The 13,008-nt window shown below is 40.9% G+C and overlaps 2 protein-coding genes across 5 annotated transcripts; both read left to right on the forward strand.

The window, feature by feature from the left end:
- Nucleotides 1-4,369: 4,369 nt before the first annotated feature.
- Nucleotides 4,370-6,693, forward strand: LOC105157380 (ankyrin repeat protein). 3 transcript variants are annotated; one of them, XM_020692215.2, is made up of 6 exons: nucleotides 4,370-4,762; nucleotides 4,853-4,926; nucleotides 5,259-5,307; nucleotides 5,445-5,541; nucleotides 6,107-6,181; nucleotides 6,301-6,693. In XM_020692215.2, the coding sequence occupies exons 1-6, from the start codon at nucleotides 4,714-4,716 to the stop codon at nucleotides 6,545-6,547; spliced, it is 591 nt and encodes a 196-aa protein (XP_020547874.1). In that variant the 5' UTR covers nucleotides 4,370-4,713; the 3' UTR covers nucleotides 6,548-6,693. The 3 variants fall into 3 exon arrangements, with proteins under 3 accessions (XP_020547874.1, XP_011072093.1, XP_088735123.1); XM_011073791.3 differs by having other exon boundaries at nucleotides 4,372-4,762; nucleotides 5,435-5,541; nucleotides 6,105-6,181; XM_088878997.1 differs by having other exon boundaries at nucleotides 4,373-4,762; nucleotides 5,220-5,307; nucleotides 5,435-5,541.
- A 145-nt stretch (nucleotides 6,694-6,838) lies between these two features.
- LOC105157381 (putative leucine-rich repeat receptor-like protein kinase At1g68400) lies at nucleotides 6,839-9,914 on the forward strand. Of its 2 annotated transcripts, XM_020692402.2 has the most exons (4): nucleotides 6,839-7,577; nucleotides 7,695-8,456; nucleotides 8,599-8,985; nucleotides 9,114-9,914. In XM_020692402.2, the coding sequence occupies exons 2-4, from the start codon at nucleotides 7,712-7,714 to the stop codon at nucleotides 9,689-9,691; spliced, it is 1,710 nt and encodes a 569-aa protein (XP_020548061.1). In that variant the 5' UTR covers nucleotides 6,839-7,577; nucleotides 7,695-7,711; the 3' UTR covers nucleotides 9,692-9,914. The 2 variants fall into 2 exon arrangements, with proteins under 2 accessions (XP_020548061.1, XP_011072094.1); XM_011073792.3 differs by having other exon boundaries at nucleotides 6,839-8,456.
- The last annotated feature ends 3,094 nt before the right edge of the window (nucleotides 9,915-13,008 follow it).

Below are 13,008 nucleotides of genomic sequence, written 5' to 3' on the forward strand. Positions count from 1 at the left end.
AGATGAGTGAAATACCTCCATATCGTAGCTGCCTCTTGGACTAGTTAACAAAACATGATTAGCTATTTCTACCCATCTGCAGCATTGACATCGTGACGAAAGCTGGACACCCTTCTTCCATAGCAACTCGTTGATCGAGAAGAAGCCTTGTAGGAGCTTCCATCCATATACAACACTAGTCGAGGTAAGAGCACGACACCAGCAAGAAGCGGTTGCGTCTCGCTTGTCTGTTCGATGGTCTCCCAGGCGAAATGTATAGAGAATGACTATCGTATTGCCTCCCGATGTTAAATTTCATGTAATCTAAAGCAGAAATATGTAAGGAGGAAGCCATTCTAGAGAAAATAACTCTTCTCTAATTTCTGTAAAAATGTTCATCATCGACAAAGATGGTGAACTAGGGTATTAAATGCACAATGGCCGTAACCGCCCTAACTAGTCTAACAAACTTTGTTACATGAAAGATACAAAATATAGTTATAGAGAATCTATCCCGTATCTAGGATAACAATCTCAGTGATATCAGCGACCCAGCTAGCAACCTCAATATGCGACCTCAGGATACGTGCAGTAGGAAACATGACTTCAGGATACGTGAGCTCGTGAGTGACCTCATGATGACCGGTCTGGATGGCGACCTCCACATAGCGATCTGGTGTTCTACCTCATGACAACGAGGCTGGGAGGTCGAACTCTTAACATCCCCCCCCCCACAAGTTGGATGTGGCTCGAACGAGAACATGGCCAACTTGGAAAGCATGGTAGTGAAGGCAGAAATGGGTAGGATCTTGGTGAGCAAGTCAGCGAGCTGTAGCGAACTTCATACAAACGACAGTGAAATGAAGCCTTCTTTATAGGCATCGCGAACCAAATGACAATCCAGCTCGATGTGCTTAGTTCACTCATGGAATACAGGGTTGGCCAAAATGTGTAAAGTTGCCTTGTTATCATACTAGAGATCAATGGGCAAAGGAACGGTGAGCGAGCGCCTAGAGTCTGGGCAGGAAGCCAATCTGCGTCATAGTAAGCCTTCAATACCAAGGGGTTAAGCGTAGGAAAGATCAGTCTTTTTGACGGGCATCCTTTTAGGTAGTGAACTACATGAAGAGCAGCTCGCCAGTGAGAGTCGCAAGGATGTGTGATAAATTGGCTGAGCTGTTGAATTGAATATGAGATGTCTAGGCGAGTGAACCCCACGTACAATAGGCATCCCACAAGGTGTCGATACGAATCTGGGTTTGGAAGCAGCTCGTTAGTGGTGGATCGCAGCTTCAAACCCTGAGGAAGAGGTGTGAGAGCTAACTTAGCCTGAGTAAGACCTGTGTCGCGGATGATATCCATCACATACTTTATCTGTGAAACGTACAAGCCATCTGAACAGCGAGCAATTTCAAGACCAAGAAAATAGCTAGCATCGTTGATGTTCTTGATAGTGAACAAGTTATGGAGGTTGTCTTTACTTCCTGAATTCCTAACGAAGAAGGGCCAGTGAGCAGTATGTCATCCACATAAACTAACAGTGCCATTTGCCCTGTAGGAGTATGCTTGACGAAGAGGCAGTGATCATGGGCCGATTGATTGAAGCCATAGGCAGTGCGACAACGGGTGAACTCCATATTCCATTGACGAGATGCCTGCTTAAGTCCGTACAACGACCTCTCCAATTTACACACCAGGTGGGGGCCTAGTGTATCCCTCAGGTGGAGTCATATAGATGTCCTCGTCCAAATACCCGTGTAAAAAAGCATGATTGATGTCCAGTTGCTGCAAGGGCCATTCGCGAGCCGTGATTACAGCAAGAAACAGTTGCACTGTGACAGTCTTAGCGACCAGAGAGAAGTTGTCTGTGTAGTCTACCCCTTCGACCTGCGTAAAACCCTTGGCCATCAAATGAGCTTTATACCTTTTCACTGTGCCATCGGCTTGCAATTTAGTCTTGTAGATCTATTTGCAACCAATTGCCTATTTTCCTTTAGGTAGCGAAGATAGGGACCAAGTATTATTTCTGTCTAAGGCATCCAGTTCGCTTTGCATTGCATCTCTCCATTTCTGATGCTGAACAGCCTCTGTGTAGGACCTGGGCTCCTGTAAGACAGACAACGAAGCCACAAAAAGACATATATGCGGGGCTAATGGAGACAAAGGATGAAGTGGATCGACTATTACAGATGAAATCATTTAGCTAGGCAGGTCGTTGTATATTCCTAGCAGATCGACAAAGAGGAGGTGCGGGAGAAGTGTTAGGAACAACAGAAGTAGGTGAGTGAGTGTCTGGTGTAGAGGAGGTAGAAGGTTAGTGTTGGGGAATGAGAGTATTGAGATTGGCATGTGAGGGAACAACAGAAAGTGGGCAGGTCGATGTTGTAAGTTCCATAATGGTGTAAGGGGATTGCTCCTCATAGAACTATACATCTCCAGAGGTGAAAATACATCTATTCTCGAGGTCATATAGCTTATACCCCTTTTGGATTGTGGCATATCCCACCATAATGCATTTAAGGGTTCTAGACTCGAATTTATGTTTGTGAGGGTTAGTGTTGGTCGCATAGCAGAGGCATCCAAAAGTGCGAAGGTGGGTCTAAAGAGTTCATAAGGTGTTTTCCACTAACGTAATTTTTAAGGAGTTTGGTTTATGAGGTAGGTCGTTGTTAGGATGGACTCCCTCCAGAACTTTATAGGCAAGGATGCTTGGAATAATAGAGCTCGTGCTACATCAAGCAAATGACGATGTTTGCGTTCAACACTCCCATTCTGTTGAGGAGTATAGACACAAGAGGTTTGGTGTATTATACCTAGGTCGCTACAAAGAGTGCAACAATTATCATTGAGGAATTCAGATCCGTTGCTAGATCGCAAAATTTTAACAGACTTGTTAAACTAGTTTAGGACGAGGTTAAGGAAGGTTTTAAGAGTGGTAGCAACCTGAGACTTATGATGAAGAAGGTAAGTCCATAGACTGCGACTATGATCGTCTAGAATGGTTAGGATGTAGTTGCTATTTGCGAGTGTGGGAGTTTTGTACCGCCCCCAAAGATCTATATGAATGAGTTCGAAAGGGGTAATGGACCTTGTGTCATTGCAAGAAAAAGGGGCTCGCATTTGTTTTGCCCTATGACATGTATCACAAGGAAGATTCAATGATTCTTTGTTCAAATGCAGTACAGGGATTGTTTTAGTACCTGTAAGGATGCGTGCCCTTAATCCATGGTGCCATGAATAGGCATTACAATTATTAGAGTGAGAAGTGGAAGCAGCAAGACAGTAGGTCGCGGGTTGGAGGGAGGAGTTGGCACCATGTTGCCTGACAATATAAAGGCTCTTGAGGAGGAATCCCACAACCAGGTTTCTTTTAGTTACCCAGTCCTGCAAGACACGACCCATTTTAGCGAATTGTTGAATAAGTGGTCGTTGTTTCCCTTATAATTGAACAATAACCTTTATTTATAGGCAAATTAGGAGCAAAACCATAATTCATAAAAAAATTTCTACAAAATATATAAAATTATAATATATAATCCAAAATAGTATTTTGGTTAGTTTATCATAAAAATTCAATTAAAGCTAATTGAATGAATTTGTTATTAGACGAATATTAAAATTAAATATATATTTATAATTTTTAAATAATGAAAAGGTGTTTGAAATTATACTAAATTTGAGGGATGGTTGTAATTTATGGTAGTAGTTTTGTGATGATATGTGTGTCCACCAGCTTGATTGTCATATTTGGGGAGGGGGGGGGGGAGGGGGGTTGTGTGCATGCATGACTCTATGTTCATGAAATGTATATATAGTTAAGAAGAAGAAGAAGATATCTATAGTAAAAGGGATTGGATGGCGGTGGAATTGTGAGGATGGATTGCGGAACAACCTCAACACACACACACACATTTGTGTGTCCTAGAAAATGAAAATGGTGGTCCAAAGTCCAAACAAAAGCAGAAAATTTAAGGAGAGGCCGGGGGGGGGGGGGGGGCGCTTTGAGTCCGTACTGTGGGGAAAATGATTTTATTACTGTTTTGGTCCCTGTATTTGTGGTTTATTATTGATAACGATTGAATTTGATTAGATATGTAATGTGTTTTGTGATGCAAATATTGTTATTATTATGATTTGTTTCTTGCTTTAGTTAATGTTATCATAGAAATTGAAGGATGGGTAGCTGCAATAGATGGTGCTGCTCAATAATTGATGGGCCCCACTCCACTAATAATTATTAATTGTGGATATTAATTTATTAGATAATGATAATTATGATGATGATGATTATGATATCTCTAATATGAATAGTCCTCCTATATGTACATAAATATATATATATAGTGAATGAGTGATGAGATGAGACATTCCTTTGCAAGCCTATTAATAACATCTCTCTCTCTACTCTCTACTCTCTGCTCTCTAATCAAATTACAATTCCATTTGTATATCATATTATCATATAATCATATTTTCCATTACTAAAACTATTTTATTATTATCATTAATAACAACAATCTTCTTTCTCAAATCCCACTCCCACTCTACTCGCCCTATCATTTGCTTGTGCCCCTTTCTCTACCTTCCTCTCTCTTAACTTCTCTTCTTCATTTTCCCCTTTCCCCCAAAGCTCAATCCCTAATCCCTAATCCCTAATCTCTCTCTCTCAACGCTTCTATTTCGGAAATATCATCCCAAACCGCATCCTTTTGTTTCCCCACGATTTTTTTATCAATGGCAGGAAGAGAGGTTCGGGAGTATACTAACCTTACCGATCCTAAAGGTACTTCCTTTTTTCCCTCAATCTTTCTCAATTCCCGTTCTCCCTTCTTCCATCAATTCTTACCACTTTCTCGATCGATATTTGATGCAGATAAGAAATGGGGTAAGTCCGGCAAGGACAGGATAGACGACGAAGAAATTACCTTCCAGCGCATGGTCGCCAAGGTTAGCGAATCCTGCTTCTCCTTCCTTCCTTCTTTCCCTTTTCCAGATTTTCAATTAAATGCTTCTATTCCTGAAACCTCAACTCTTTTGCGTCACAGTTACACATGGAAATAATTGATCCTGGGTTATTGCCACAAATTGACTAGCAAAATGCCAAATTTTTCTTCAGTTAAATTGTAATTTATGTGAATACATACATATATATATATTTCTTATTTGTTTCCTGGTCTTGATTTTTAGAGATTCTCAGTTATTAAAGTTTTAGCAAGTTTTCTGATAACATGCCCCGGCAGGGATCTTGGCCCTTTCCACTGGGCGCTTGATATGTTTAGATGCAAGAGGTTGCTGGAGAACGTGGAGGATACCTTCATGGACGAGGCGGTATGGATTCTCTGCCCTCTTTCTTTCATATCAAGTTTAATGTACATGTCTTTGTCTGCATGCCTGTACTGCATTAAATTAGGGAATTGTCACTACTTCTTGAGTATTACTAAGGGCAAGTGCACAGCTTTGGACAGCGATGATTTGCTTTATCTCAAGGAGCAGATGGAAGCTGAGGAAGATGCAGAGCGGCTTCTACGCCGCACAGAGAAACGAGCATTTGCTGCATTTAAGATATCCTTCTACTTGTTTGGTAATTTATGAGCGGATACAGGGAATTATTAAAACATCCATACTCTTGATTGGGGAAGATAATTTGTTCCTTCTCATTGCTCTCCTTGGCCAAGGGACTTGCTTTGAGTTTGAACGAACCTTATTCATGTCATCATTTACTTATTAACATCAGTTGAGAAGCACACGTTGTCTTAGTTTGTTTTTTAAGCAGCACTCTCATCACCTACCTTGATTTGAGATAAATAAGATATAGTGATTTCACCTTTTATCATGTGGTAAAAAAATTAACATGATAATTGCTAGCAACCAGTTCCTATGAGGTTTGTCATATTATAGATACGTCCTCGTTGTTTGAAAATTACAAATACCCCCTAAAATTACTGGGAGTATTTGTTAGACGACTGTGAATTCTAGAGGGGTACTTTGTAATTTTTCAAACAACGAGTGTTATAATTTTGACAAACCTCGGGGAGCCCATTGGAATTTACCCTAATTGCTAATCTGAAAGTGTATTATCAGTATTCATCGTGTTTCTCATACCTATCCTTAACCACTAATTTCACAAGGCTGTTGCTGAAACTTCCCCCGCATCAGTTCCCTTGCCACTTCGTGTGGAGCCTAAGCCCAAGAGCGGAATTAGGTATCTTACACACAAACTCTCTCTCTCTCTCTCTCTCTCTCTCTCTATCTATCTATGTGTGTGTGTGTGTGTGTGCTGTCTCTTTCTTTCTATTTCGAAAGGACTCTGGTTTTGATCAGGCAGCAAGACTTACTAAAGAGGGTGGTGGAAGTCAAGCCAAAGCGGCTGAGAGTTGCAAGCCCATCTAGTATTGATCCATCCTTAACAACTTTGAGTGGACGAACAACACATCAAGCTATGAATGACCATGAGGAGGAGAAAGGTCAGTCTTCCACTAGATTCAGCAAAGTGGGAGATGGTGCAAAGTTGGATAACCCAGTTAAAAGTTTGCTGGCTGCATACGAAAGTTCTGACGATGAAGACTGATCCTTGGGATGTGATCATGCTTTTTCTTCCTCTGCCTCAGTGCTATGTGTTTCTCTTCTAACGATGCTCTGTAGTTCGTTAGCACATAATTAGATCTAAAAGTTACCTTGGGTCATGGATTTTTTGTTAAAGATATGGTTCAGTTATTCCTTGTCCTTTTTCTTTGGATATCTGCTGTGGTATGAACGGATTTAGACGAAACAGGTGCAAGGCTGCATTAAATGACTCATTTAGCTAGGCCTTGTAGCTAGAATGCAGATTGATATTCATACGGATTATACTTAAAGGAACATAAAACTGTGCAATGTGCTTGTGCGAGATTGATATATAAATGTTAGAACAACTTAAGACTATACATGACCTTAAAGAAGTGAGCTGGAAATCTATGTTTATGCAATTATGCATCTCTTGCATTGCCCTTGCAATAAAGGACACAGCGTTGATGTGCCAATGAATATGAATATGAGAATGTTTGCTGGTTGTAAGTATCTTCTAACTCTCACACTCTCTGTGAGGCACTTCTGCTCAAGGAAAATGTTCTTGTGAAGGATCTTAATTTTGTAAAAGAAGCCCCACCTGAGTAATGAACTTTTGTTGGCAGTTTGTTGCAACTGCTATGTCACTTCTCCTTGGGACTATGTTCTTAACGATGTGGGTATATGCGGAAGGGTATTGGTGAAAGCACAATATTTCTCCAGACAGCTCAGCAGTCATTAAAATTATGCGAGTTTGTAGTTAAGCTGTCCACAATGCATTTTCTATTGCATCTTTCTCTCTCCGTATACATTCCTGATAACATAAACATGAACGTGTATGCATTGAGGTAATATAAAATGTTGACAATTCTTTGGTGCATCCGCTCTTCCATCTCAAAAATGGAATCGTTTACAAACCTACCTTGCCTATTTCGTCAAACCTATCTCAATGCTAAAAAAATAATATTGCGTGAAAAGGTATGACTTGCGCCCAGAAAACTTCATCCCGTTCTGTCCGTTTATGTCTTGAGATTGAGCATCTTCTGTGGAAGCAGGTGTTCATCCATGGTCCCTTTAGTTTAGCATGAGGATATTAGCAGCTACAATTAGCGTATTCCTTGTTTCTTTCTTCATACATTCTATTGCCTTTGAGGTCAATGAGTTTTTTCCAGGTGAACGAGATGCTCTGATGCAACTGAGAGATGTTGTGAACTCCACTTACAATCTGCACGCAAATTGGACAGGCCCACCATGCAGCGACAAGAATCAAAGCAGGTGGGCTGGAATTGGCTGCTCGGATTGGCATGTAACCCATTTGGTCCTCGAAGGAATAGAGTTGACTGGTTCTCTCCCATCCATGTTCTTACAGAACCTCACGTTCTTGACCAAACTGAGTTTCAGAAACAATTCACTGCATGGTCCCCTCCCCAATCTCACAAATCTACTCCACCTGGAATTTGTTTTTCTGTCAAGAAATCAATTCTCTGGTTCCATACCCTCTGATTACATAGACCTGTCCAGGTTAACCAAGTTGGAGCTACAAGAAAATGATCTTTCAGGTCAAATTCCTCCGTTTGATCAGCAATCCTTAATTGCTTTCAATGTGTCCAACAATAAACTTGAAGGTCCGATCCCGATGACTCCTGTGCTCCAAAGATTTCCAAAGAGCTCTTATGATAGCAATTCAGATTTGTGCGGGGAGATTCCAGGATTAAGCCCTTGTGCAATTTCGGTTCCTCCTCCAGTTCCAGGCATTGCCCCTGCTCCTTCTCCGTTTCCATCAAGAAAGGAAGATCACGGTGTCCTCAAATCGTGGAGCATTGCTCTAGTTGCAGCAGGCGCTGCTGCTGTTCTTGTGTTTGTCATACTGATGTTTCTCTGCTGTCGTAAAAGAGTTTGCGGGGAAAAAACAAAGAAGCAACAAGAACAGAGAGGTACAGTACTGCATTGGCAATTTGGCATGTGGCACAGTCTAATAAGATAAACGTTCTCAAAGTTTTAAGGGTTAGAATATCTACACACACACACACACACACCCTGTATTTGATTCAGTTGTTTAATTTTTCCAATATCTAGGAGAAGTTGATATAGACCGTAGAGGAAAGCGATCTCAGTGGTCAGGGAGTACAGATCATGATACAGAAAAAAGTCTGGAGTTGGAGTTCTTGGACAGGCCCACATTCGACCTGGACGAGTTGTTGCGTGCTGCGGCTCAAGTAATTGGAAGAGGAAAATTGGGTACCACCTACAAGGCCATGCTTGAATCTGGTTCTGTAGTGGCAGTGAAGAGGCTGGAAGAAATGAACACATTGAGCAAGAAGGAGTTTGTGCAGCAGATGCGTCTACTGGGAAACATTAAGCACGAAAACCTGGCGGAGATAATCTCATTTTATCACTCCAGAGAGGAGAAGCTAATCGTTTCCGAATATGTAGCCGATGGCAGTTTGTTCAGCTTGCTCCATGGTAAGTACAATTCTCCATTAGCGATCACCAGTAGTGAGATAATTAAGCTGATAATTGAAGGTGGAAACACGCAGTTTGTAGTTTATGATAAATAATTCAGTACTAATCCAATTGTTACGCTGATGCAGAGAATAGAGGAATGCGATTGGAGTGGAAAACAAGAGTATCCATCATCAAAGATGTAGCAGAGGGCGTGGAGTTGCTTCATCAGTGCTTGGCTTCCCATCAGAGGGTGCCCCATGGAAACCTCAAGTCCTCCAATGTTCTCATTCAACGTGGAGACCACATTAATCATGTCCGGGTTAAGCTGACAGATTACGGACTGTTACCTCTAGTGCCGGTGCATAAGCTTTCTGTGAGAAAAACACCGGAGTTCGTAGAGGGGAAGAAGGTGACGTGGAAGGCGGATGTGTACTGCTTCGGCATCCTAGTATTAGAAATCTTGACGGGCAAAGTTCCAAGATCAGGTAGAGGGGAACATAGGGATCTTTCGGGTTGGGTTAGGGCAGCTGTTGATAATGAGTGGTCGACGGATATATTGGATGTGGAAATACTTGGGGAGAAGGAAGGGTATGATGAAATGTTGAAACTGACGGAGATAGGGCTGGAGTGTACGGATGTGTTGCCGGAGAGAAGGCCTACCATGAGTCAGGTTTTGAGTAGAATACAAGACATTAAAAACATTACATCTCATCAATATCAATAAGTTAGACAAGCAGTGAAGCAGCACCACCACCAATCCATCATTATCATCACCCGCGTCTTCTTTAATTTGTACGCACCAAGTCTGTCCTATTCTTCAGGAATGCTCATTTAATTCAATTCATTAATTTTCTTACCAATTAAGTCTTTGTATATAGTTATGATTCTATATTTATGTGGTAAATAAAAGGAAAAAGTGCAATTATCATTCACTAAGTTATGGGTGACGACACTTTTGGTCCAGTTCCATTTGAAAAGTGTAGTTAGAGATTGGGATTCTTTAAAAATGACGATTTTAATATGAAAAGCCTCAATTTGGCCAGAATTTCTCATATGGGCAGCACGAGACCATAAAAAATTGGAGATTGTTAAACATTTTCGCTCACATTTAATTACGTGGCAAAAATAAATCTGACCAAGCTGATGTGTCAAAGTGACGTGTTAAACATCAACCTTGCCACCTCACCTATGTTTTGGAGGGAGAAGAGCACAAGCCACCTTCAAGTGCTTGTTTGATATAAAAAAAAAAAAAAAAATCCATTGAAGGAAAGTCCACAATTTTTCAATTACTGCTTCAAATCCTTAATTTGCATAAAGTGATGCAAACACTCAATTCCTTGGTTATGTAAAGGATGGTGAAACCCTGCAATAGTTGAAGTGTTTTTTTGGTGAAGATGGTGATGATTCGTACATAAAGGCATCTAAACATTCCCCCATCCGTATACTGTTAATAGAGAACAATACCAACTCACTAAGCGAAGAAGAAGACGGGCGAAAGGTCAATGGCTAGCAGTTCTTACGAACTGCCTTTTCCATCTCTAAAGGGACTGAATTGTTTTGCTTTTGGAGGGAAAGAACATATTTTTATGTGTTGGTTTGTCTTTTTTGTTTCTATTTTTGCAAAGGAGAATGCTTATTTCTCAAGGCCAAGTAGCTAAAATGCCTCCCTATAATTTGAAAGTAGCTAATAAGCCCCCTTATATTTTGAAAGCTCAGCTAAATCCCTCCCCTCTTGTTTTAAAAACAAGTTAAATCCCCATTTATTTTTTTTAAACATACCTCACTTTCCCCTGCCCATTAAATATAACTCGATTTTAATTTTTGTTACCAAATAACTGTTATGTCCTTATCGATTACATATTATTTCTTATTTCAATGATTGATCGATCTTTTTTTATTCTATAAGAACCGTTAAATTTAATCAATTAATTTTAATCATTAGATCTTAAATTTGTTACTATTAAGGACTTAGATTTAATCAATTTTAAATATATATTATTGATGCCCCAAAAATACACTCGGCCGAAGAATGGGCCCATAAAGTTCAAGAAAAAGCTCCCAAATGCATGAGGCTAAAGGAGGTGGACTGCAGCAAAGGTCCACCAGCCAGCAAGGAAGGACAACCCGGCGCTTGCTTGTCATGTCAATGTGGCCACTTTTACAGGTGGCAAGAGTCCATTCACCTATCCAGGAGAGAGACCGCCAAGTAGGCTATGACGAGTCTCGAAAGATTAAACGAGTTTCCCACACAGCTCAACACCTGTTAAGAATGTTGAACCTATCCCTCAACCCATTTGACTAAAGTTTCATTGGTAAATATTGCTCATTGAAGATCTTACTAACCACCCAAGGATTAGGAAGCTTATCCGCGGTAACCACCAACCCAAATCTTTGGAGGTCATATTTCTTCTCTAGTTGGGGGAATTTGCCTATAAGAGCAAACATTCTCCCCCTAGGTCAGGGTAACACAGGTTTTGCACAAATACTCATACGAAACACTCCATCAAGATCATATTTTCATCACTTCTAAACAATTATTGTTATCCTATCTTAGTTTTATTTTTTTCTACAACTGTTTACTAACTTGAATATAGACTGCTAACATTTGTTTCACAGGTCCCCTATCCTATGATTGTAAAAGACTTAGCCCCAATAACTCAAGTCCAAGAGCTATCCGATGAGCTATTCTTTTTGCATCAAGTGACGCTGTCTGCGGGAAATACAGAGCTAAGATGTGAGATCCATGAAAGCACAGAAGAGTGAAATGGAGAAGCAAATGGTTGTTGATGTCATGGCTAGAGTTGATGAAGCCTTGCAGGTGGTGCAGGGGATATCCTTAGTCCCCACTGGATGTAATGTGGTGGAATCTTTTGGCCCCATTAAATTTGCAGATCCTCTACGTAATAACACTTCTAGTGACACCTCTTTTAGGAAGTCATCTCAGGTTTGTTAGAATCCATGCAACAGATGATCGCCTTTGCAATTTGAGCACAATTGATGGTCATAGTCCTGGGTGCCAGTGGCAACCTCTATGGAAGTGGAGACACTAGAGGTTGGAGTAGGATGAGCCTCGAGCCAAGGACTGTTAGCTCCTCCCAAAGAACAGGGTCTGCCCTCAATGGGTAGCCTGTTGGAATGTTTGCAGAAGAGATTCTACGATGTCCAGTATCGCGTGATGGGAGTCCCACTTGAGGAGCAAGGTGGCATTCCTTTCAACAAGAAAGTTATGATGGACAAGCTTCGCTTTGATTGTTGAATTCCTGCTATCATGGAGTATGAGGGTACCACATCCTCAGGAGCATTTATCTTGGTTCGAAAATGCAACCCTCCTACATCGCTATACAAATGGGATCAAATGTCAAGTATTTGTTACCACCTTCGCTAAGGCAACCCAACAATGGTTCAACCAACTGCCTGCCAGATCAATTAGATGCTTCCAGGAGTTTCGGTTCTTATTCCTCCACCAATTTGCCACTAGCAGGAAACATCGATAGATAGTGATCAACCTATTCACCATCTGCCAGAATGAGGCAGAGTCTCTGAGGGATTACGTCCGCCACTTCAACACAGGGGCTATTAGATGGAAATGTTTTCAAGTCCCTGGCTAAGAATCCAACCCTGGGGTTTGACAGCCTCCTGGTACGGGCTACAAAGCCTCTAAGAGAGCGGGGCGAGGAGAGAAGAGGAAGAATTTCAAGGAGGATGGATTCTTGAAAAAACCTAAGACGGAGTTTCGGGACAAGAAATCCTCATTTCTAAGGGGATACTCTGCAATACACTCCCCTGAATGCTCTTATTGAAAGAATCGGCATGATTTAAGACTTGGTTAGAACACCTTTTAACCGGACATTCGACACTCAACAAATATAAAATAAGTGGCTATAGTAGTATAAAGTGGTGGAAATATAATCCCAAAATTTTACTTTTTTCGATTTGAAAACTTTTTTCAAACTTTTCAAACTTAGTATATCAAGTTCAAGAGGACCTTACCTAACTTGAAACTAGTTTAAAGAGAGGGAGAAGAGAGTGGTCAAGTTTAAA

Source organism: Sesamum indicum, linkage group LG3 (genome assembly GCF_026168435.1).
Source record: "Sesamum indicum cultivar Baizhima isolate 11 linkage group LG3, ASM2616843v1, whole genome shotgun sequence".
Taxonomy (NCBI): Eukaryota; Viridiplantae; Streptophyta; class Magnoliopsida; order Lamiales; family Pedaliaceae; genus Sesamum; species Sesamum indicum.

Bases quoted from the DNA above. Each gene is read 5' to 3' on its own strand.
- LOC105157380 (XM_011073791.3), top strand. From the start codon at position 4,714: ATGGCAGGAAGAGAGGTTCGGGAGTATACTAACCTTACCGATCCTAAA. The intron at 4,763-4,852 runs GTACTTCCTTTT...TATTTGATGCAG, and splicing joins TAACCTTACCGATCCTAAAG to ATAAGAAATGGGGTAAGTCC. The intron at 6,182-6,300 runs GTATCTTACACA...GGTTTTGATCAG, and splicing joins AAGCCCAAGAGCGGAATTAG to GCAGCAAGACTTACTAAAGA.
- LOC105157381 (XM_011073792.3), top strand. From the start codon at position 7,607: ATGAGGATATTAGCAGCTACAATTAGCGTATTCCTTGTTTCTTTCTTC. The intron at 8,457-8,598 runs GTACAGTACTGC...TCCAATATCTAG, and splicing joins GAAGCAACAAGAACAGAGAG to GAGAAGTTGATATAGACCGT. The intron at 8,986-9,113 runs GTAAGTACAATT...ACGCTGATGCAG, and splicing joins TTTGTTCAGCTTGCTCCATG to AGAATAGAGGAATGCGATTG.